The sequence below is a fragment of the Gymnodraco acuticeps genome, unplaced genomic scaffold (genome assembly GCF_902827175.1).
Source record: "Gymnodraco acuticeps unplaced genomic scaffold, fGymAcu1.1, whole genome shotgun sequence".
Taxonomy (NCBI): Eukaryota; Metazoa; Chordata; class Actinopteri; order Perciformes; family Bathydraconidae; genus Gymnodraco; species Gymnodraco acuticeps.
Window position 1 is genome coordinate 497,889 of NW_022990484.1, and position 24,664 is coordinate 522,552.

Sequence of the window (24,664 nt, forward strand, 5' to 3'; positions counted from 1 at the left end):
AAAGCAAAACTACATGTTTCAGAGTGGCCTTTTATTGTGGCCAGCCTAAGGCACACCTGTGCAATAATCATGCTGTCTAATCAGCATCTTGATATGCCACACCTGTGAGGTGGGATGGATTATCTCGGCAAAGGAGAAGTGCTCACTATCACAGATTTTTACAGATTTGTGAACAATATTTTAGAGAAATTGTTATTTTGTGTATATAGAAAATGTTTTAGATCTTTGAGTTCATCTCATGAAAAATGGGAGCAAAAACAAAAGTGTTGCATTTATATTTTTGTTCAGTGTATATTGGTTTCGTATGTATTGTACAAACACTATTGGAAATTGTCTGAACCTATTATAATCAAACCACCATTTTCTTTGCAAAATTATAGATATGAAAGCAAAACTATTTTTTAAAGACAAGAAGACACCAAACAATGGGTAAAGTGAAAAGAAAATCAAGATAAGGCATCTTAATTAGCCTTAAAATGGCAAAATAGTTGATAACACATTATGATTGATCTGTTAGATGTTCTCATGTAGGGTGATACAGTGTGAAATGACTGTACGTGTAGGGGCTGAAAACAGGATGTGGCTTGTTTCACATTTCTAAGTTGTGCGCAGTACTTTAGTAGGTCTAAAATTGGTAGTGTATGATAATAACCTTCATATTTTTGCAATCGAATCATTTTTAGGATCATGCTTTAGTTTCTATGGTTGTCTTGGACTCATGTAACAATTTGAGACCCTTTTTCAGTGTAATGTCAAAAGGTGAAAAGTTGAACTTTATTTTTTATTTTCAAATATCATCTTGACCCTATCTATCCTTTGTGGAGTTGAAGTGTTATTATTGGCAATACACTGACAAATGATTGTCCAAGATAAGAATGTGTCACAGGAAATGACTATCATGTACATTTCCTGATGGTAAACTGGAATGACTTGACCTTTCTTAAACTTCACTCGATATAATGTAACCTGCACCTGTGCTGCGAATTGAAAATAGCAACTTTACAGGGGAACAATTAAAATATCTTTGTCTTCCTCTTTTTCTTTACATGTTCTTATCTGTGCTTTCCACCACACTCTGCTTAATTTTTTTCTATAATCTGTGTTCACATCCCCTTCAGCCTCCACCTACTCAAAGGACTGCAGCAAGCATTCTCCACCACATTTCATGCATCACCCCCTCTCTCTCTTTTTCTCGCTGTCACCTCCACACACCTACTAACACACATGCTGTCACACAGTACAAAAGAACATTAAGTTGCACAAGTCAGTTTCCTACCATTGTACTGGCTGCACAAACTTAATCTTCTGCTCACAACCTGGGTAAGTGTAAAATTGTTTATTTCCTTCCTTTTTCAGATTTTGACCAGATCTTTTTTTTAGCTGCATGTTTTCTAATTTATTTCCTTTTTATAGGAATGTCTCATGTCTCCGTCTTTAATTGTACTTTATATATACTTATGTCTTGGTTTAGATACTTATATTTTATTATTTTAAGTGGTTGTTTAATGAAAGTGATGAAGGCATTCATTTACCGCCAATCTCAATTTCCTCATTCATTGAAGCTTTTATGTTAATTGCACTTATTTCACATCAGTATACTTATTATTTTTTGTTTAAACGAGATGTTGCAACACTTTGTTTCGGATCTTTATACCATGATTAAAAAAAGTTTCCTTTCACGGCAGACTGACTGATGCTGCTCAATAATCTTTGACAGGAAACCAGCAACGCTGCGAGCGGTCTGCCAGCTTCCTCTCAGCCGAGACAACGCAGTACGACTTCTCATACACAGTCAAACAAGATAAAGACAATACTTCCTGTCACATCTCCAGGGTGGGTTCATATTGCACATGTTAACCATTGGTGACTTTTCAGCCAACATGGATTGTACATATGTTTTTATAATTGTATCGAGATTTGATGTCAGTTCTGAAAAGAAAAGTACTTTTTGTTCAAATTGAGCAGCTGCCAAAATATAGTACCACCTCAGAGTGTATTTTTTAAGCAGAGCTTTTGGCAATTCTTGGTAATCTGTTTTTTTTTCTTCAATTTGATCAATTAAAATGAACTGGATGGAGAATCTTGTAGGTTAAGTTGTTCTAAGGTTCTACTTTTCTTTTTTCTAGACCTTGAATATTCTTTTACAAATGGTTCTCCTTCTGATGAACCATTAACAACTGCTTTGACACAAAAGGAGTTTGACTGCAAAATTCCCCAAGCCAGAAGGATTTTTCTACTCCAGAAAGAAAAGTATAAGGAGGTACAGTATTTTTCAAAATCTATTGTTCCTAAATTTTGTCAGAATAAAGTGTGATAACTTACTTATTGTTGCCTGAAATCTGCATTGGCTGGCATCAGCCAACAGCCAAATACCCTTAAATAATACCCTTAAATACCCTTAATTGTTTTTATATGAACACTACATCTAAATGTATGCTAGAATTTAACAACAACCAACAAATCGAATTAACTTAAAGATTGATTTTACCTTTTGGGATATACACTGAACAAAAATATAAACGCAACACTTTTGTTTTTGCTCCCATTTTTCATGAGATGAACTCAAAGATCTAAAACATTTTCTATATACACAAAATAACCATTTCTCTCAAATATTGTTCACAAATCTGAAAAAATCTGTGATAGTGAGCACTTCTCCTTTGCTGAGATAATCCATCCCACCTCACAGGTGTGGCATATCAAGATGCTGATTAGACAGCATGATTATTGCACAGGTGTGCCTTAGGCTGGCCACAATAAAAGGCCACTCTGAAACGTGCATTTTTGCTTTATTGGGGGGGTCTGGGGGGGTCCGAAAACCAGTCAGTATCTGGTGTGAGGGGTAGGGTTAGGGTTAGGGTAATGTTGTGAATCGAGTGGCCCATGGTGGGGTTATGGTATGGGCAGGCGTATGTTATGGACGACGAACACAGGCCACTCGATTCACAACATTACCCTAACCCTAACCCTACCCCTCACACCAGATACTGACTGGTTTTCGGACCCCCCCAGACCCCCCAATAAAGCAAAACTGCACGTTTCAGAGTGGCCTTTTATTGTGGCCAGCCTAAGGCACACCTGTGCAATAATCATGCTGTCTAATCATGAAAAATGGGAGCAAAAACAAAAGTGTTGCGTTTATATTTTTGTTCAGTGTAGCTTCACACTCACACTCTGTACCCAGACCCGGCGCCAGAACAAATCTAAAGGGAGGGCATATGATTTGCATGGGAGGGCACACAAAACCGTCACGTGCTGCGGGCCTGCGGCACAATATATATCAAACAGCAAGGCCAACAGCATTGCGTAAAGACGCACACTTATCGCAAACATACACAAATAAAGGGCAACATAGCAACCACTTTGAAACATTGTGTGCGTGGCAGCACAGACACTGGTAAATCACGAGCAAGGCACACTGGTTACGGATGGCAGCTTCCTCATCGCTGCACTCGGAGAGAAATAGTAGAGACGGAGACGATGAACTGTTTAGCCCGCCTTGGGCATGGTTTATGTTCCTATGCACTGCACTCGGACATGCTGTGGAGTGAATCGAGTCACATCTGAGAGGGAGTTGGTTGACAGCTAAAAAAGCTATAATATCAACGACAGCTGACACGTAATAACGGCTCCGTGTTTCCTCGCGTATTTGTCTCTCTCTCTCCACAAACTCTCACATGAAATGTGTTCTTTTGATGCGGCATGCTTAAGCAGTCCTTTATCAGTCTGTAATGCGTGTTTCCAGTCGCAAAAACCTTTGACAGTAAAAGCCACATCAGATGAAGACGTATTGACTTTAAACTGTCTACAGGGGAAACAAAAGGCTGCGTCTGCTTTTAACGAATCTTCAAGCCATGGTCTGTTGTGTACCATGCAGCGGCAAAAGTGTGCTTCTTTCCTGAAAACAATCTCCCTGGATAACGATCCAGCCTCACCTGCTTGGGTTTATTAACCCCAAGATCATCGCTAACTCAGCCCCGGGGTTTGCCGAAGTCAAGCTTGTGACATTAAGGCGTGCTGCTGCAACGGCAGGTGCAGGGTCGCCAGCAGCACCATCGGCTGCAGTTCTTTCATCGCTATTTCGTTTGAATAAATCCTTAGACCTTTTAAGCCAATTTTGTATGTCCATTTTGTAATTCAAACAGAAATGGGAGTCTACAGAATGCACAATAAACAAATCCAGAATAGGCGGGAGAGTGTGACGCTGTGATTGGTCTAAATGGGGACGAATCACAAATCACAACAGACACATGCATTTATTTGACGTAGCCTGCGATTTTTTGTTTTTGTTCTGACATCACATACATTGTAGCATAAAAGTTCAGTTTATTTATAATTAAAAAAATAAAATTTATATATTTTTTAATTTTTATAAATAATAAAAAACGTGTTTATTGGGGGAGGGCAGGAATGTCAAATGGGAGGGCCTGGTCCTCCCTGGCCCTCCCACGGCGCCGGGCATGTCTGTACCCCTATGAAGCTACAGCCAGCTAGCCTGTAGCAGTATGAAGCTGCTGTAGCTTCATACTGCTACAGGCTAGCTGGCTGCGCAAAAACTGAAATGTAAAAACAACAATGTTGTATTTTTTATTGGCCATAATTTTTTCAAGTCTGTGCACAGAGCAAAGCAAGCTGTTGCCATCTGTTTCAAGTATACATGTTATATATACTAACTAGTTACTTCAGCTACAAGAGAGTGACGTTAGAGACAAGAAAAATCTTTTTTTTAACTATATCTTCTAACCCAAGAGACAGTGACACTGCATAGAAAAACATTTATAGATATTAATTAATCCCATGCTTGACCATTCTCTCTCTCTCTCTCTGTTCCCTTCAGGCATGGCTGAAGTCACCTACAAAACGTCCACCCCGACTGTGCTGATCCTTTTTTTCTGCCTATTATGCTTAATAGTATTGCTGGTCCTCTTGTACAAGAAGTTGAACAGGGACGCCAATGGAGAATATACTGTGCGACGCATGGTGTATAAGGATGGAGGGGTCAGGGATCGTGTGAGAGGGACAGCGTTAGCTCTGGGGACACGTTTTGGGGTCCAACTGTGGCCTCAACGTGATGATGACGGAGAAGAAATGCAGGAAGTCCAAGTTGAGGAGGGACAGGTGGAGGACGGTGGTAGCCAGGAGAGTGACAGCGAGGGAGATGAGGAGGACGAGGAGGAAAATGACGAGGAGCAGCGTAGTATGGCGAAGGAAAAAGATGGTGACACCTCAGATGATAACTCAAGTGTGGAGAGTTCTGAAGCAGAGGAGCCAGCCAGGCTAACGGGTCAGTCAACGGCAAAGGGAGAGATAGAGGAGAAAGGGGATGATGGGGAAGGTAAAGGGGAAGCAAGTGGAGGGGCTGGATTGTTGGTAGATCTAAAGCAGTTCTCTGGAAGTGCAATCTGGTCTGAGGAAGAGGGAGGTGAGGGTAAGAACCGTGATATCACTGCACTGTGAGAACATAATTTAAAACATTTAATACAAGAGAGGCTTGGGAAATTGTCCTTAGTAATGTCCCATAATTATCTGGTTAAATATATTTTCTATACATTTTATTACCCAACATATAGGTTCTCTTTTTTACTAGGGAACATCTCTTGGTTCCCTCTAAAAACATCCACACAAGTGTTTAATAGCTCAAAACCAATACATTCCACCTAAAAAGATATTGTATACATTGTCCTGATGTGACTTACTTTTGAGGCATCAGATAGTATAAAAGTTTACCTTTTTATAAAGTAAAACTAGTCTGAAACGTTGTATTATTGTGTCAGCCAATAGCATGCTGTGTATTTGTTTATGCTTTTTGTATTGCTTTAAATGTTTTTTCCTGATTTTCAAAAAAATTAAAAACAGAAACCCATAATTTTGACTGTTTGTGTTGTTCTGAATCTAAAAAAGCCTTTATGGTATTTACCAAGAAACCCATGGACCTCAAGACGATTGATTTAAGACTCTTTCTTGGAACACTGTATTTGACAATTAATTGATTTAACGATCCACAGACGTTTTTTTTATCAAATGGTTACTTTTTTAGCAACAAAAAAAAAATGGCTCCAACTTCTCAGATAAGCACAGAGTTGCAAGTGATAAAACATATTTTGGACTGAGTTTTTAATGATTAATTGAGAATGCTAAATATCAACAATATAAAACGACACTTACTTGCAGCTTCAAATGATTACTGTATTGAGTAGTTAAATTATTGCTGTCTATCAAAAGTAAATCATGAAAGTCATATAGGCTACATTGATAGTAGGACAGCAAAAACTATACCATTAGGTCGGTTAATACACCTTGAAAAGGAACTAGATCCAGGGAAAGGCTACTAAAAACTCAACCCCATTGACCTACATTCAAATATTCGACTTACTTCTCTGTTTATTGAATATATTGAAGAGTAGTCGATAAACAGTGTTGTTGTTACGCACCATAAATGCAAAAATAGTAAATATACATAACCATCCCTTATAGAACAATATATACTATCTTACTGGTCAGTAGTTAGCCAATGGGGATGTAGCTCAGTGGTAGAGCGCATGCTTCGCATGTATGAGGTCCCGGGTTCAATCCCCGGCATCTCCACTCATTTTATGGAAGATTCTTTCCTACTAAATATCTAACATGATGGGAAAAGGAAAGTTTAAATGTGCTTCAACCTCCCATTAAAACAAACTCACAATACATATTTTCAACACGCAGTTCATATTTGTGATACAGTGAACAAGGTCTACGAGACACATTTGTGATTGGCCAGACGGAGCACTTGCTCAAATCTGATTGGATGTTTGAGGACTTCGAGGAGAGGTGAGTGTGGGAGGGTTCACCCACGCGAGTGCCAAACATTTATTTTTCACCGGCAAAATTATGTTCAGTGGTGGGTAAGAGCCTTTCTGTCGAGACATTAGGCATGAACCAATGAGTAAGCCCGAGTCAAAGTAAACACAACTGTAGTGACACATTATCAAAGCAATTATGTAACCAGAAATACGGGATTTTACTGAGACTGAAGACATTCGCCCAGTGACAGACAGATCATTTTTTAATAAAGCATCAAAACTGTTCTCCAAAGGAACGAACTGACTGGAGCCGATCTTACCCGGTAAATATGTCAGCTATTTGCTTTCAAGAATCTCTTCCTCCCTCACAGACAGCACAGATTTTGTAAAACAAATGTGCAACCTTGCACTGCACGAACAGAGCAAGTCTGTCACTGTAACCTACTTCACGAGTGCCGCACCACCGTGAGCATCCAAGTTACATTTTCTCCTCTCACCCTAACTTGATTGTGCCGGAGAAATGATTTCAGTAGACGTCACTCATCTGCATAGGGAGTAAAATGCAACCATCCTGCTAGGCTTTTTGTGCCCTGAAACTCTCTGTACATTCGCCGTGTGATAAAAGGACCTACCATTGCTGCATAACCGAAACTACAAACATGGAAGGTACAGTTTGCATCAGTGTCATGCTAAAAATATACATTTATATCCATAGACACATCTGGGTTGCAAACTGTCCAAGATGGATGCAGCGCCGCTGTGCGCAGGGATGCACGGCGGAGCGTCAGCAGGGTGTCTTTAAATGCCCACCGACCCCGCGTTTAGCTTTATGCCTGCTTATTGTCAGTGTTATTTTTCTCCCTTTGCAGGAGTAGGATGTTACTAGCATCCGCCGTAGTGGTATGGGAATGGCTGAACGAGCACGGTCGCTGGCGGCCCTACAGCCCGGCTGTCTGTCATCACATCGAGGCAGTCATCCGGAGCGACCCGCGGTGTGGTAGTGTTGTCCTCGGCCAGGTGGACTCTCGCCTCTCGCCTTACATCATCGATTTGCATTCCATGCACCAGTTCCGACAAGACACAGGTGAGAAGCAGAGAGGAGAGCCACAGGGGCGGAGGGTGTGACGGTGGAGCTGCATGGGCCTGAGGTAGAGGCCTTTTTATTGCTTATGTGTGTCTACCTCATCTTTGCAAGCCCATATGTTGATTCTGCTCCAGAAGTTGATGCCCTGGTGGGGCTGTTTTGCTGCAAAGTGCGGCTTATTTTTCCTGCAGCAATAACATCTAGTCATTATTGTTTTATTTTAGATTGATAGAACCCTAGTTTCCTATGTTATTTTACATTTAAAAGACATTCTCTGTGTGTTTGAGGTGTGAAGAGAGCCATTCTGGTAGGACCTGTGTGAGTTTGGATATGTCACCTAGGCCAGAGTAGGAGCTAAAATGTCCAGTCATTGCCACAGACACTGATTATTATTTTTTTAAGGCGATCACTGTCTTTAATGGCAGAATATGGGCATAAAAGAGAAGCAAGCACAGCAGTAAGGCAAAGCAGGGAATTGTCAGTTCTCAGATGTCTAACTTTGGCACACAACCCAACATCTCCCCTCTCTCTCAACATTAGCTGACAAAATCCTTTGTGAAGTTTGTTTTCCAAACCCAGCAGAAGCTCAACTAAGGGGAGTCAGGCATTGTGCCCTAGTCTAAATAGGAGACAGGGTGGAGGAGGAGAGACGGGGGACAAGGGTGGGGAAGAATTTCAGGAGTCTGAGGTCATTGATAAAATGGGGTCGATGGGAGCAGATCTTATGAATGAGTGCCTTTGTTGTCTGGTTAAATGTCAATGGTACACATGGTACACATTCCAGTGAAGTGTTATATCTAATTGTTTCACTGTGAGTTACATTATTTTCCCAGTGGGCTTTGCGCTATATTTTTGATGTTATATGTATTTGAAATGCTTAACTATACAGTCAAATGTGTTAGGGCTATGATATGTGTACAGTAAAATGCACTGCAAAACTGCCTTGCCATCCCAAAAAGGTTTCCTATCTCGTTTTTAGATCCAAGCTCTCCCATCTTCGAGAAATCTTTGCGGTCCTTTATGTTTCAGACGCAGGATTTGATTTGTAAAGGCTTTACAGTATGTCCACTCTAGAGTTTCTCTGGACACCATGGGAAAGCAAACACAGCCAGCTTTGGGTCGGATCAAGGCTGCCAGCCAATCAGAATTCAGCACACCATGTGCTGTTACTAGGGGCAACCTGTTTGCCCAAATTCTTAGCAAGCAAACACAGACATGTTGAATTTGTTAAGGTTCCAATCTTCTTGTCCACAGTGAAAAAGGCCACTTCCTATTGCAACTACTTCTCATCACCAAGCATCATGAAAGTAGTTCAAGAAAGATGAGCAAACCTAATAGTTAGTTACACATTTATCACATTGAAATATCCAATTATGCTATTCCAATTGTCAAAAACTTTATACGTTGCTTAAATCTTATCCTTTGTTCTGACCCCCTCATTTTGCCCCAGGTACCCTTCGACCGGTACGACGTAGCTTCTACGACCCCACCTCGGCGCCTGGCCAGGGCTGGTTGTGGGAGTGGGAGAACGACGCTGGCAGTTGGACGGCGTACGACACGGAGGTGGGCATCGCCATCCAGGCCGCGCGCGACCGCCAGCAGCCCTGGCTGGACCTGGCGCCGCTGGGTTTCTGCTACCTCATTGACTTCGAAAGCATGACCCAAATCAACGGGCAGACGCAACGCTGCCGACGCATCCAGCGACGCTCAGACTTGGCGTACCCGCTGGTTGCCGGGCCCTTACCCAAATCCCACCATGCCTGGGGGCCCATGGCCATGCCCAGCCATGGAGGACTGCTTGGGGTGGATGTATCCGGAGTGGGCATGGGGATCCGCATGAGCAACAGTGGGACTGGAAATGGGAGCGCGTACCCCAGTGGGGCGCTCCCTGCCTCCGCCATCACCTCTTTAGGACAGCCCTGCGCCTGTCAGCAGTGCATGCTGGTGCTGAGTGTCAAAGCGGGCGCCATGTCTGCTCACACTCTTGGGCGGAGACCTCCACAGACCAAGCCACCTAGTCCCAAAATGAGCTACCCTGTCCAAGGAGGGTCGTACTCACTCACTCTCCCTCGACCTCCTTCCCTGTCGCGGTCCTTCTCCCCCCACAGGACGTCCATAATTGGTGCGACAGGTGGCTACACTCTAGGTGGTATGGGTGGAGCAGGAGGTGTAGGGACGGTTGGTGGCGGTGGTTATGGCAGTGCCAGTTTCGGTTACGGAGGAGGCTTCACCCACTCTCTTTCCCTCCTCGGCTCAGCCACCGCCGCCCTCTCCCTCCACTCCACCCGCCCCCCTCCTCCACCTCTCCCCCCTCCTCCTCCTCCTCCTCCTCCCCCGCCCTCCATCACACTCTCATCTTCTGCCACCTCAACCCCTCACCCTTCCACCTCGTCCTCCTTCTCTATTTTGAGCTCCGCCCCTACAGTGCCCTCCCTAGGTCCACCTCTCATCTCCACGGCCGCCTCCACCTGCACGCCCTCGCCTTCGGCCCGCGTCCTGGGCCCGGTGTCTTCATCTGGTGCCGCTGCCTGCGCAGCCCCCCTGCCCCCCCGGTCCAGCCTCGCCGGGCTGAGCCGACCTGCACTGCAGCGAATCGCCATGGCTCAGTCACGTGCCCTTATCGCCTCTGGGTGAGTACACAAAAACTGTAGTAGTAACATTAATTTACAGTAAAAATGATCCATCGTCCAAGGAAAAGACACCTCTGGTGATACCATGTATGTACTTCCAATGGAGTATAGTAAAGAAAGCTTTATATTCCTACAAAAAGCACCCATCAAAAAATGTCTAACATTGGGCGAAAAAAAAAAAAAAAAAAATTTTTAACAACATGTTTATTTATTGACTTTTCATTCCGGTATATCATTTTGCGCAAAGATGGCACTGTTTGTCAGAGCACTTCATCCTTCTGGGATTTCATGAAGAACAGCTCCAACGCCTGTGTGTATGGGAACGCCTCTGGTGCTGGTCCATTAACTGCCAGTGTTTCCCACAGATCTGAAATATACTTTGGGGGGTGGTGGTAGCGGGGGGGGGGGGGGGGTTGAGGTGACGTGCAACAACATTAACATTAACCTTTCTGTTGGTCGCTTGTTAGCAGACACTTCACGCGATGGCAGAGCGAACAGGTACAGGTACAGGTACAGGCAGGGCCCATAATGATAGCCCTATAGTTTAAATCTACTACCCACACATGAACATATGGAAATGATTTACTATTTAAAAAAATTAATGTATTTAGGAACCTATCCATGTGATTTTTAGTGGGGGTCGACCTCAAATCCTCTAGGGGGGGTCCAGGGGCATGCCCCCCCGGTAAGATTTTATTTTTTATTTTGGAGTTAAATGCATCAATCTGGTGCATTTTGAGGGGAAAATAAAGAGACTAGATCTATGGGAACACCTATATTAAACAGAACTGTATACATTTAAATAATCATAAAATCATGGCCATAACCAATAACATACCATTTCCAATATGAAAAAAACACTGAAACTTGTTTATTAATTAATTTTTGGTTCATTTATAGTTGTGAGTGTGTCTGTGCTCCTGAATCAGCCTCTCCCCCCTGCTCCTCTTTGAGGCAGCAGCAAAGACTAGTTTTCTCTCAACAAGTTTTAAAAGTGTATCTTACCTTTTTTCACCTAGTTAACTTTTTATTTATTTATTCATGCATATTTAACTAATCACATTACATTTCATTTAGCTGACGCTTTTATCCAAAGCGACTTATAATGACCGATTACAGGGACATTCTCCCTGGAGTAACTAAGGGCTAAGTGCCTTACTCAGTGGTGGTGTTCCTGGCGGGATTTGAACTCACAGCCTTCCAATCTTCAGCCCACCTCACTATCCATTAGAACAGTGTTTCTCAAACTTTTTCATTCCAAGGACCACTTAACCAATAAAAAAACACTCGCGGACCACCTAACTCCACAAATATCAAAAGACACATCGTTGTTCTAGAACAGATTACAAATCGCCTGAAAATGGTACAAACAAGTGGCAACATGTGTGATGAAGGTGTTGCGCTGGGCTATATCATGCAATCGAAAGTGAAACTTAACCTCGCTCCATTGCAGAGATATTCCCGCGAGAGTGCGGGAAACTGAAATGTATTTATTTATTTCAAATGTGAAATGTTACCAATATACTCACGGACCACTAGGGGGCGCTCACGGACCACCAGTGGTCCACGACCACACTTTGAGAAGCACTGCATTAGACCAATCACTACCCTCTCAAATGGAAATATGTGTTTACATAAATGGTGACCACACCGTTTGAGACCCACTGAGAACTTAGACTAAGTTAACTATCTAAACACTCAGAGAGTGCTTTACCTCACCTGAGCTGAGGTTATCCCGAGCTTGAAAGACACACAGAGACCAATCAAGGGCTTTGATTTATGATCTGTATGACAGTGGCCATGTCGGCAGGCCACATCATGTGGACAGCCAGTCACCCTGTGTGAGGCAGGCCACTTAACAGGCCAGAAGGAGACGAGATCAGAGCAAGGGAGCGAGGGATCATTGTCTACAAGTTAATCGATCGCAGATGGCGTCGTGGTCACGGACGAATAAAAAAAAAAGAATATTAAAAACATTTTTTTTAAAAACCTAAATGGGTCGCGAAATATACTTGGGCGGCCGTTAATATACCTGGGCGGCCCGCCCAAGTATAGTCTATGTGTGGGAAACCCTAACAACTGTCTAACGTGTTCAATATAGGAATCACATTTATAACTTAAAAAGACAGACACAACAGCAAAAGACGGAAATGACATCTCAACAGAGGCTACGTCCCTCATCCACATACATGAAACTAAATGAGTCTAACTAAACCAGAAGTGTAAGACAATGAATTTAGACAGGACTTTCTAATTAGTTTGAAGCCCTCATTAAACAGTGTCTGAAATCAGTGCTCATTAGCATTCATGAGCCTTTCATCTTGGTAACAAAGTCCAATCGGGGTAGTTCATTTCCAGGAAAAACAATGAGGAACATTCACACTGTACAAGCCGGGCTCTTACAAGCATTTCACCTTCCAGACATTTGTCATGCAAGCTCTTAATGATGGGTTTGTTTTACAAGCAAACACTCCCATGCATTCACGTAATATGCATAGTTATTTTATGGTTTTCATGCAAACAATTTGTTCCCCGAGGCCTCACAAAATCTAAAAAAGGCTCGGAATGCTTTGTGGTTATGTGTGTGTCAGCACTTTAGTGGCTAATCGTAGCCATCAGTATTGACCGGGAACAGGTTTACTGAGTTATCTGGATAGCTTTGCTGCATACATTTTGAAATCTAAAACATTTCCTGATCGAAATTAATACTGCGATTTTATTTACAAGATCACATCTGGAAGAGGTCCGTAACATCTGGGATGTCTCCATTGTTATGGAATTCTTGATATTTCTATCTGTGGTCTGGAGTCTTTTGAGATATTTATAATAATTTGACTTCATAGTAATAATAATAAAGTGCTTAAAGGGAGATTTTATTCATCTGGAATGAAGTGTTGGTAATAGATGCATCATATTGCGTTATTTGTGTTATTGTTGTTATCCTTAGCGAAATATCCAATTGACACACACTTTAAGACCCGTTCATCTCTGTCCACTTGAAATGTAAGTTTCAGACGTGTTCGTACAACCGTGACTTGCTGATATCACAACGAGTTTGGAAGCGAATATGCATCTTATTGGTGTTAATGAATGAAATAAAGGAAGCCACAGTATCCTGGTGTCAATGCCAGAGGGCGCTGATTAGCAAGACATCTGTGGTCAGCATTGTAAACCGGGTTTCCCAGAAGCGTTTTGGACAAACTTCATTATTTTACTATTTCTTTCTGTTTTGCTGCTGGTTCTGTTCTGACATCTTGTTTTGAGCAAATCAAAATGTCACCGGATTCCAAATATAGCCATTCTTTTTATGACAATCATTGAAGTCTCACTGAAAGAGATGTTTCTTGGGTGCTCTAGATTTAACTTGTTATGCATTTGTCTCAAATATACCATGCAAGAATGTTATACTCTCACGCATAACTTACACTGCCGCCGGGATAATTGGTTCTCCTCACATTGAACCTCGCAGAGCTTAACAAAAAGGTCATCACACGCAATGCAACCTCAGAACAGGACAAAACACACCCACTCAAAAACCACCTTACTGGAAATTGACCTGAGATTTTATATTATTCATTTCCAAGAAATTCCCTCTGCAGGTCTGAATGAACCTGTTGGAAATGTGGTCAATAGGGATGCACCCAAATGCCTAAAGTTGTTAATTGTTATCATTAGTATTCATATTTTGTAGTTGTTGCTATTACTTATTATTATTATTATTATTATTATAAAAAAGTGGTTTTATCGCCCTCTACTTCTAACAGCTGACAGTTCCCAGCTAGAAATATAGCTTACAAAACATGTATTTCTGAGATGTAAACTATGCAAGCAAAGCATACAAATAGGCCAGCTTGATTCTTTCCAAACTTCAGCAATATCAGCAATAAGTTAAAATTCCCCCAGTTAGGGTTAGTGTTAGTGAGTGGGGGTGGGGTTCAGACTGACTTTCTAGAAAACTAAGTTGGTTAGGGTTAGCACAGTATGTGACAATACATTAAAATAAATATTATATTGCAAAATTCAACCAACATTATGCCTGAAAAAACAATGACTATTATGTTAGAAAATGTACCCAACTGAATTGGACTTTTGGCCAGGGCACACAATTAGCAACATTCATTGGTCTAATAATGGTTAGTAGTTAACTTACCAGACAAAAGACTATGGATATCTTTCGAGAGAGTGGTTAAATATAAAAACAGTCTCTAGCCAATTTGTCCTACGTAGATAAGTAACCGTAATAAGCTAGAATACTACATATTATGACTAATGAGTTAGATGGTTTCAAATTGAAGTGTTTTCTGAAGGTGACACAGAATACCACAGCGACTAAAGTGTCCTGCTATGCAGTTTTTTTTGCTGGTCAACATGTCCGTTTAAAATAAATCTTCCGGACAAAATGAGAAAAGTGCCGGTCAAAGGTCTTCTTTGTAATTTATTAAGCTTTAAAACAAATTGATATGATTCGATATTAAACTAACTACATCATTCAAAAGTGTACAGTAACTTATAATAATACAGAAATAATAAACGGAGCGCTCTCTCCCTCTCCTGACAGCCCGTCAATATCCGTCTCATGCAGCTCGCTGATCCAGTAATGAGTGACCCGACAGTACAAATAAACGTATACCTATAACTAGTTTAGGTAGTTTGAGAGGTAATTAAAATAGCTAAGTGTGATATTCTAACCTGAAGTGTGTGTTTTGTCCGCTCACCGCTGCAGGTGATCATGCAGAGCTGCGTGTCGACTCGTCAGCAGCAGCTGATCTCTCTCTCTCTCTCTCTCTCTCTCTCTCTCTCTCCCGTCAGATTAGACTTCACTCGCGTTTATGTCCATATCGATCAGATCCAGCTAGTTCTAGCTAATGATATGACTACCTGCTTATTAAAAGACACCTAAACAATAAGCGTCGCTATGCAACCGGGTGAGGCCGCAAAGTATAGCGCAGCATTATGCATTTGTTTACATGCCCACCGGAACCCCGAGGCATTACCAACAGATCAACGCACAATCAACCCATACAGGACATCTCTTTCTCCACATTAAGTGTTAGACATTAGAATTGACTATTCTTGTCTGTCATATACTCTTTTGTCTGTCACATAAGTGGCGCAACTGATGTGGTATTGTGATAAGGGGAAATTATTTTGGTCAAAGTCCGGTAATTACCGGCTAACGGAAACTCTGCTGCTATTCTTTCACACACACATACGGGTATTGGGCCGAGGGTGACACCGTACTTCCGGTATCCGCCGTTTTACGCGAGGTGCAAGCAGGCCAAGGGTTTAGCCGTACACCGTTTAGGTGTTGCTAAGCTTCCTGTACTGAATATTATAGTCTATTGCCTTAATCAATATCTAGTCAACTCTAAAATACCACATATATGCAATGGCATGATAATATTATTGTGACAAGTGGGGTATTCACCTGGGGCCTATACTACGAAGCTGGTTCAACCTAACCTGGATATGTTTGAGTTAGCCGGTTGGCCTAATCCAAAACATACGCGCTCTCGCTAAACTGTACTACGACGCTTGTTATCAAGTGGATCGCTCAAGCCAGCCGTTTCCTATCTAGTTAGGTGTGCGTTCACATGAAAGGGGTGGTATTTGGAGCATTCGACCAATCACAAACATGGAGAAGCGCACTGACAGCGCAGCGTCATACTTCCTGAATGAAAAGTGAACTGTAATACTAGTCAAAAATGAAGAAGTTAAACTTTAAACATCCATGACTTAAACACTTTATTCAGGATAAAAGCCACATAGTTGCACGCAAGGTGAATACAGCTGGCAAAAGAAAAAGTGTTTGAATGCGTACATTAACAGGGTTATGATATCACTGCCCCGTCTAAAACACGATTTGACTTTAATTACATTTGTCTCGAGTGTTTCGTCAACTTAATGTGTTGCTTAAAATAATACTTCTGCATACAGTATGTGACACTGTGAGTGTTGCACGGCCAGATACGGCTCAGCTGACTCAGATAAGAAAATATATGATAGGCTACATTAAGTGATATGCCGCGGACTGTACTTAATGTTACTCTGATCCGGTTACTTATGTTGTGGTAGATATGTGGTAAGTGTTCTTAACGCTAATGTTATAATAGTCAGATTGCTCTGAAGATGGGAGGTGATATTCTATTAATGTTCACGTTCACACAGCCGGTGATTTTTGCCGGCCGTCTTTCCTGCGACGGCAGTTTTTCTGTATTTCCTTTCTCCTGTAATATGACTTGATCGCTTTAAACTCCGCACACTGAGCTCTGATTGGTCAGCAGGCAGTGCTTTCACTGAGTTGAGCTCTTAGCCTGCAACCTAACCTGGTCCGACCAGGTTAGCCGCTAAGCATAAGTTACCATGGAGATCTAGCCTGCTAAAAAGAGAACCAGCTTCGTAGGACCGGAAAGCCGGAGTTTTCCCTGAATTTAGCCAGCTAAGCGAAAATCCTGCTTCGTAGTATACCCCCCTGGTGTTTCCAGAAATTAGACGTAGATGCAGCCAAAATCGACGCAGTCTGTAAGGGCAATCCGACAACCCACACAGCTCTAGTTTACGCTGGTAACGACCTAGAGCACACCCCTCAAGTCCAGAGATGTAATCCGAAGACATGCAGCGATTTCTTAGGTCGTTAATTCAGAAAAAAAACCTAGTGCGCTCTGCCTTGCTACGTTAGCTAGCTGTTTATATGAGCACCTCCAGGATATTAGCACCTCCAGGAAAATTGCGTATTTATATATATATATATGGTGCGTGTTGCATTGTCGGTAGCTCGTGACGTCACTGTGTGTGAAAGAATGATCCTCTCTCCTCTCACTGCACTGGGTTCGATGTCTACAAGCATGTGAGCGTGTTTACATGCATGTGTTTGTATGTTGCCATATGCTGCAGCTTTATATCACAAGCAGTGAGGACCCAGGCTGCAGCGAGATAAGAGGATTAAAGATAGGTGGCCAATCGACACACCTCTTCTTTCCCATCCTTTCTCTACTTTTCCATCATTTCCCTTGAGTCTATTTTCATCATATTGCTTACACTTGCCTGCCCAACACACAGATGTTGGTTAATTAACGCTCAGGCTTGACCCAGTCAGGCAGCACCTCTTATTGACTTTGTAAGTCACGTTTGGCACGCACACAGGAAGCTAATACTACAGCTGTTATTAGTACAATGTAAGCAGGTTGCCAGGAACAGGAAGTGTACAGTTCAATGAGTCCTGACTGTACTTTTTGCTACGTCATTGTTGCATCATCTTTAAGGACATCTTCCGGCCAGTGAAAACACTGGGCGCTGTGTCTGTGTTTGTTTATACCAGAACAAAAGGTGTCACCTTAAAGGCTAAACTTTAACTTCTAAGCCTATATGTCCTTATGTTTGACCAAGGTTAGGGTTATGGTTAGGATATCTTATATTAGATTATGATCATTTTTTATCTGCCACCTAAATCTACCTTCGGGTCACCATAAATAACCTGAACCTATGACTATTGATCAAATGCCAAATAATATGTCAAAGCGTGAATTTTGAAATATGCTTCCTTAAAAAACTCTGAATACTTTTTTGTCTATTGTTTTTTTACGTTTTAATCAGAACTGTTTTGTTGAATTAATTTACCACCAACAGGTGTGCATCGTACACTGAAGAAATTAAATATTGACTTTATTCAAATGTATAATGTCAACAGGTAGTTGAAAGCAATAAGTTGAACCTAAAATTCTGAATTTAAACTTAATATTATTGCATTCAACTAACCTAATACAGTTATGTGTATTTTCTTTACATAATACATTTATTTAAGTCAACATTTCAATTTGTTTCCAGTGTATCATCTTATTTTACTCTTCTAGGATAGGATAAAAGGACGGGGAGGAAAAAAGGATGAGGCATTTTTTTATTCTTGTTTGAAATGCATGCTCATCATTTATTCTACCTATTTCATAAATCAAGAAGAAAGATGAAATGCCCAAAATAAAGTAACAGTAATGACGTAAAGTAGATTAAGAATAGATTGTGGGCTGTCCCATGAACGAGTTGTATGTGCCGTGTCTGAAAGCCTGGCAGTGTGACATGGTGGCCGACAGGTAATCCCTCCTGTGACAGAGCCTGGAGTTTAGTCAACAGGAATAGAGGGATTAGCCCTATAAAGGCAGGAGGGAATCCTGACTCCGTCACACAAGCAGAGGAAGAGTGAGAGACAGAAACAGGCGTACTCACCATTCGAACAGGAGATTTAAAAGAGAGTGCCTGAGCGAGTCAAATACTGCAACAAGTGGTAATCTTGAGTTGGGGCGTTCAAGCTGGAAAAATGACTATTATCAAAATTGTCAGACCGTGAGTACACACTTCTGACTGATACATAATAATTGTAGCTGCGTCATGTTTTTTTACACATGTGTTTTCTCGTTAATGAGCAGGGATGGAGCACAGCAGGGCTTGAGAGGGATTATTTGATTGAAACCAGGTGATGTTTAAGGCTTTCTGAAAAACATGTATTCAACATTTTATTTAGAGATAATATTAGTTGGGGTTGTTTGAGTCACTCTCATACTTTATCACAGGCAGTGTATTATCTACTTTGGTGTTTCGGTTTCACCCAAGTCACACAACAACACTTACCAATTGAGACAAAGGTAAACCTTTGACATTACTGTTTTTATTAATGATCATTTGTGGGTTTGTAGAGAGCAAATAAGTATATTACGGCTATAGTAAGAAAGAGCGGTCTGACAGCTAGGTAAAGCGGTTAAAATATTCTTAGTATAGTACACATACACTGATAGCGATTTTTTTTCAGTTGCATAAAATACGTTATTCGGTAAGCCACTCAAAACTGTGGGCGTTCTGAGTAAGCAGTTGTGGCAGAAATACTCAGATCATCTGATTTTAACTCGTTTTCCTATGGTGCAAAAAAAAAGATATTAAGCAACCAGTCATTAATTACACTGTAATCTGAGTTATTTTTATATTTTTATTTTTTTGAACTGTATTGTCATACTATATCGTAGATATTTTATTTAAGTGTATTTGAAGTGTACTAAGTGTTATGTTCGTAACCTGAATTTAAATCAGGCTTTGTAATTATTTGAGTGACCGAGATCATGCAAGTGTATTTCAAGTGTACTATGTATTAATTTATTGAGCTGTACTTAAATCAGGTTTTAAAATTGTTTGACTGATAGAGATCATGCAATGTTATTATTTGTTTATTGATTGTTATGAACCTGTCTGAGGACCACAGATGGAAATTAGCTATTATCTATAATCTGGCATATTGCATCTCTTCTCTTTGCTGAGATTAATGTTTTTGTATGCATGGTCCTTCTATAAATAAATAAATAAAAATAAAGTAAAATTAGAAATTGGCTACTAACTATGTTCTTAAGATACTCCATTACAAATCTTGAATCAAAAATGTCACTTGAGAAGAAGTAGTGACGTTTTATTATCCACAATAACATGTCATAACCTTTTAATTAGTACAATTCGCCTCTAAAATGTAGTAGGTTAGCATAAATTCTAAATACTCACGTAAAGAAGAAGTGTCAAAATAGCATTTAAGTACTATACTTGAGGAAGTGTCACTTACAGGTCCCTATTAGGAGTTTATCCTTCTGCTTTTTCTTTAAAGCAAGCCAATTTCTTTATGAAATCAAAGCTGCTTCAATTAGTTTTGCCTTACCATTTTAAAATCAGAGTGCCTTCATTCGTCTTGATAAAAAGAGCATCCTCGTTTGTATTCTATTGCTGCTCCAGGGTTCTTGATCAGTTGTACCCAACGATAGCAAATAGCAAAATAACTCATTTGACCACTGCTGTGTGTCTTTCGTAGCAGGAAGTCCTAAATGGAAGTTAAAGTACCCTATGTAAAGATGTGATGACCATTGTCTGTTGGTTTCTTTACATGACTCAGCAAAAGATCCTTAGACTGATGATATGGGGTGGACTAGAAGCTAGCATATGCTGTGTGTCCTTCCACCTGTTTACATGACTCATCAGATTGTACAGTCTTAAATCAGGGCTGAGGTTACTGGACCAGTTGCATGTCTGCTTTCAGTATGACCTGTAAAATAATATACGTTTGTTTTCTTGTGTTTCAGAGTGCCAACTGTTCCTGTAAAGAACCTGAACGGATCAAGCCCGGTACACCCTGCACTAGCAGGTACATATCATTTATTTTTCCTCATTATATTTAAATCGGTCTAAAATTAAGCTAAGGCATTTTAAAGTTAAAGGTTTTGGACTTCTCAGCTCTTTAAAGAAATGTTTGTATGTTTTTTAACTTGTGATGTACTGCCACAGCTAATGATATTAAGCCCCAAATGTAACTAGTAAATCCACTAAGAATATGTCACATGTATGGTTGACACATAAATATCTACATAAAGAGCTCATCATGCACTGGAAAAAGCACAATTTGTGTTGCACTGTTGGATGAGCCTGGGACTTTAGCTTTTCTGTTCCTGTGCTGTAGCTTTTGTACATACAGCCTTTAAATCTTGGATCTTGAATCCAGTGTCTAACATGCCCCCTCTGCTGGCTGTACCCAGGCATTACAGGCATCCTTATGAGCGCTGCAGGACTTCCTGTCTGCCTGACCCGCCCTCCCAAGCTAGTGCTTCATCCTCCACCCGTCAGCAAGAGTGACATCAAGCCCATCCCAGGCCTGGGCCACTGCTGCCGCAAGACCACCAAGAAGCAGGCTCGAAAAGGTGGGTTTGATGATATAGACTGCTTGTGCTATCGCTTTTTTTTACATGTTTCATATCCATCGTGTGCATTTTGGCAATGAATACATCATCACACTCTGTGTTTCCATATCATAGGAAAGACCCCTGAGGAGGTGGTGAAGAGGTACCTTCAGAAAGTCCGCAATCCCCCAGAGGAAGTGAGTTCTCCTTATTGCAGTTGTATTTTCATTGACTAAACATTAAAACACATGTATAAATCTGTCTATATCAGATTTGACAAGTCATTTATCGTACTCGTCTTCCCCCCCCTCAGGACTGTACCATCTGCATGGAGGCCCTGGCCGGACCCTCGGGCTACAAAGGCCCCGGGGTGGGGGGCATCTCCCGGGCCGAGTCGGTGGGCCGCCTGGCTCAGTGCGGTCACCAGTACCACCTCCAATGCCTCGTTGCGATGTACAACAATGGCAACAAGGACGGCAGCTTGCAGTGTCCCACATGTAAGACCATCTACGGAGTCAAGACCGGCAACCAGCCCCCGGGCAAGATGGAGTACCACGTCATCCCCCACTCGCTACCCGGCCACCCGGACTGCAAAACCATCCGGATAATTTACAACATCCCTCCTGGCATCCAGGTAGAGAATTACTCATGCTAACATGACATTAGCTTCTGAATGGTGACTTGGTATTGGTTCAGGAACATGTGATGAACTTCGCTTTTGCTTTTTAGGGCCCCGAGCACCCGAATCCAGGCAAACCCTTCACTGCCCGCGGGTTCCCCAGACACTGCTACCTCCCTGACAGCGAGAAGGGACGCAGGGTAAATGAGAACTCCTCTATTCGTGGAAACAGCACACTTGTGGCTAGAAGTAGTGAGAACTCAAAGATGTCTGATGTTCAGTATGACAAAGTTATAAACTATAACACACAAGTTGAATATACTTGTCAATTTATTTAACAAATTGTGAATAATGTAATCTATATTTATTCCACTTTACCAGGTGCCATAAGGTTTTCCAATATTGAACTATTCACATTTAAAATCTCTAATACAACCTCTCTATTCACTATTTTAAGGCTGTTTGTTTATTTTTTATGACAGGAAGCATTTTTCGTACATAATTCATCGAGACCATCGTACATTTGAAAATTGGACCACAATTATAATTTTTTTAACAATTTCCGACTGTTACACATTTTGAGATTCAAATGATTCATAGGCTTTATTGTCACATGCACAATATCTACAATAGTAAGGAAGTAATACAGTACAGTAAAATAGTGAAAGTGACTCAATGGTGCAAGTAAAATGCACTTTTTAGGAATAAGAGAATTGTGTACTTTTGGCAATTTTCCAAAGAAAAACATGCCTTTCAAACCGTAACACTGCCTTTCTTTATCTCTTCGTCCAGGTGTTGAGGCTTCTCCTGGTAGCGTGGGACCGCCGGCTCATTTTCTCTGTGGGTACATCGAGCACCACGGGCGAGTCAGACACAGTCATCTGGAACGAGGTGCACCACAAGACGGAGTTCGGCTCCAACCTAACGGGCCACGGCTACCCCGACCCCGGACACCTGGACAACGTTCTGGAGGAGCTCAAGGCCCAGGGCATCACGGAGGAGGAGTGCCTGTCCAGAGACTGAGCCCAGACATTCAAGATGCTGAAGGTCAAACAAACGATGCTGGGAAAGGATCCACAGCTGGACAGATGAACTATTTTCCAAATCTGATAACACAGAGACACTTTAACCACCAGAGATGGATAACAACTTCAAAAACTCTTTTTGAATTGGATCAAATTCCTCTTATGACTGCATGAGTCAGTTTCAATATGTGGGTTTTTTTTCTCCAGATGCAGTATTGGTGTCATCACCGCAGATTCAGTGAGACATTGGAGGCCACTGTGCACATACAGTCAGTCAGTGTTAGATTAAAAAAAGCTGTCATTTATACGGTGAGACTTCATTTCAAGAATGTAACGACGACGTGTTTACCACCACTACTGCTGCTGCTACGTGGAACTGAAAGCAGGGGAAACTGGGGGAAAGAAGTGGAGGTCTGTGCGTGTTTCAAGTGTTCGTCCACAAGCAGAAGATAAATATTTCAAGTGTATAACTGGATATCTGAGCATGACTATTTGCTGACCTCTAGTGGTATTTTTCCAGAACTACATTCCTTTTTAGCTTTGATTTGTATTGTTGTATATTATGAATACTTGATATATTATATGATATGGTTTCCATTCTATCATGTTTTTTATATTTTAATTTGACATTTTGTTTTATATGCCGTGTTTTCTTTGCATTGTTTTTTGGGTGTGGCGTTAGATAAGATTAACTGCTGGTGTACCAGAGTTTGCCTGACACTTTATATGCCATATACCAGTCCCCCCGTTTCTTTAAAATAAAAATCAGTATTTTGTATTTGATATGTTCACAAACTGACATTCCTTAAGTGTTCTGCCCTGAGAGCATGGGTGCATTTAAAAGCTTTCTATGTCTTCTTGTATCTACGTTAATGTTAAGGAGGAGGAAAAGCTACTATGGATTAAATCCTTCCCCGCAGGAGGAGTAAATACCCAAAAAGCTAGGATTGGACGTCATGCTTGAGCTCAGACTTGCACAGAGCTTTCTACTTATATCATCAAAATGAACCGGAAAGCTTGTATCTGCTGTATTTTTGTGTAGGACACACACCAGCCTCAAATGCTCTTATCACTCTACAAAATGTGCTTATCAGTTGATTTAGTCATATTCGGTTTTTGCAATGAGCAGGTGCAGAAGACTATCTGTTGTTGTGGATTCAGCTTTGGCCAACGCGGCTGTCAGTTTGCATTCGGTCTGTTATGGACCGGTTTATTATGAGGTACGATGAACGGGATGTACAACGGTGTGTTGACATACTGATGTAGGCCAACATTAAAAGCATTTATACTTTATGATACTTTATGTATGCGCTGTACTGTATGTGTGTGTTTTATGTGCACAAATTTGCATTAAACGTTTTTCTAAGGTTCAAAGAGATATCAGAACTTTATACTGCTTCTTTTTATGTGAGGTTTATTAAATCATGTTTATTTAAGTCTAAATTGTGTGTTACATTACAATACAAGATCAATGTAAATGCTAAAACATTGATTTATAGAGCACAATCTGTTTGCTACCTAACCAGACTATAGCAACAGAAACCAAAGTGTATTGATTCGAAAAAGTTGCATTTGTTTGCATTGTCGAAGAATGGGTGTGCCATTTCTTCTCTTCAAAGTTACGTCGCCTTGCGTAAGAATATCGTATCCCGTGAACACATCACAGGCACCAAACAACTCAGTGTCGCTAGAGTTGCAGACATGTTCTCCCGATAGGTTCAGTGCTTTTTTAATTAATGTCTGTTTGCTAATTGCACTGATACGTTTGCTGTGAAAGCACATTTTGGATTGATGTAAACCTTTGACACAGAGTTGGTTTAACCTCTTAAACCCACC

At 41.3% G+C, this 24,664-nt stretch overlaps 2 protein-coding genes and 1 non-coding gene across 9 annotated transcripts; all 3 read left to right on the top strand.

Annotated features, from left to right (window-relative positions):
* Positions 1-1,180: 1,180 nt before the first annotated feature.
* si:ch211-119e14.1 (nucleoplasmin-like protein ANO39) lies at positions 1,181-5,866 on the top strand. Of its 3 annotated transcripts, none has more exons than XR_004570020.1 (4): positions 1,181-1,320; positions 1,686-1,833; positions 2,127-2,260; positions 4,838-5,866. XR_004570020.1 is itself a non-coding variant. In XM_034226313.1 (4 exons), exon 4 carries the CDS (start codon positions 4,840-4,842, stop codon positions 5,455-5,457), a length of 618 nt encoding a protein of 205 aa, XP_034082204.1. In that variant the 5' UTR covers positions 1,181-1,320; positions 1,718-1,833; positions 2,127-2,260; positions 4,838-4,839; the 3' UTR covers positions 5,458-5,866. The 3 variants fall into 3 exon arrangements, 2 of the variants coding, with proteins under 2 accessions (XP_034082204.1, XP_034082205.1); XM_034226313.1 differs by having other exon boundaries at positions 1,718-1,833; XM_034226314.1 differs by lacking the exons at positions 1,181-1,320; positions 1,686-1,833 and adding an exon at positions 1,844-2,026.
* A 647-nt stretch (positions 5,867-6,513) lies between these two features.
* On the top strand, positions 6,514-6,585 carry trnaa-cgc. The gene has a single exon. It is a non-coding gene; the product is annotated as a tRNA-Ala (tRNA).
* On the top strand, positions 6,554-24,202 carry dtx4a (deltex 4, E3 ubiquitin ligase a). 5 transcript variants are annotated; one of them, XM_034226405.1, is made up of 9 exons: positions 6,554-7,102; positions 7,649-7,863; positions 9,314-10,493; positions 20,594-20,655; positions 21,044-21,205; positions 21,320-21,381; positions 21,498-21,818; positions 21,914-22,003; positions 22,596-24,202. In XM_034226405.1, exons 2-9 carry the CDS (start codon positions 7,656-7,658, stop codon positions 22,824-22,826), a joined length of 2,316 nt encoding a protein of 771 aa, XP_034082296.1. In that variant the 5' UTR covers positions 6,554-7,102; positions 7,649-7,655; the 3' UTR covers positions 22,827-24,202. The 5 variants fall into 5 exon arrangements, with proteins under 5 accessions (XP_034082296.1, XP_034082295.1, XP_034082298.1 ...); XM_034226404.1 differs by having other exon boundaries at positions 6,556-7,445; XM_034226407.1 differs by lacking the exon at positions 6,554-7,102 and adding an exon at positions 9,118-9,200 and having other exon boundaries at positions 7,647-7,863.
* Positions 24,203-24,664: the final 462 nt, after the last annotated feature.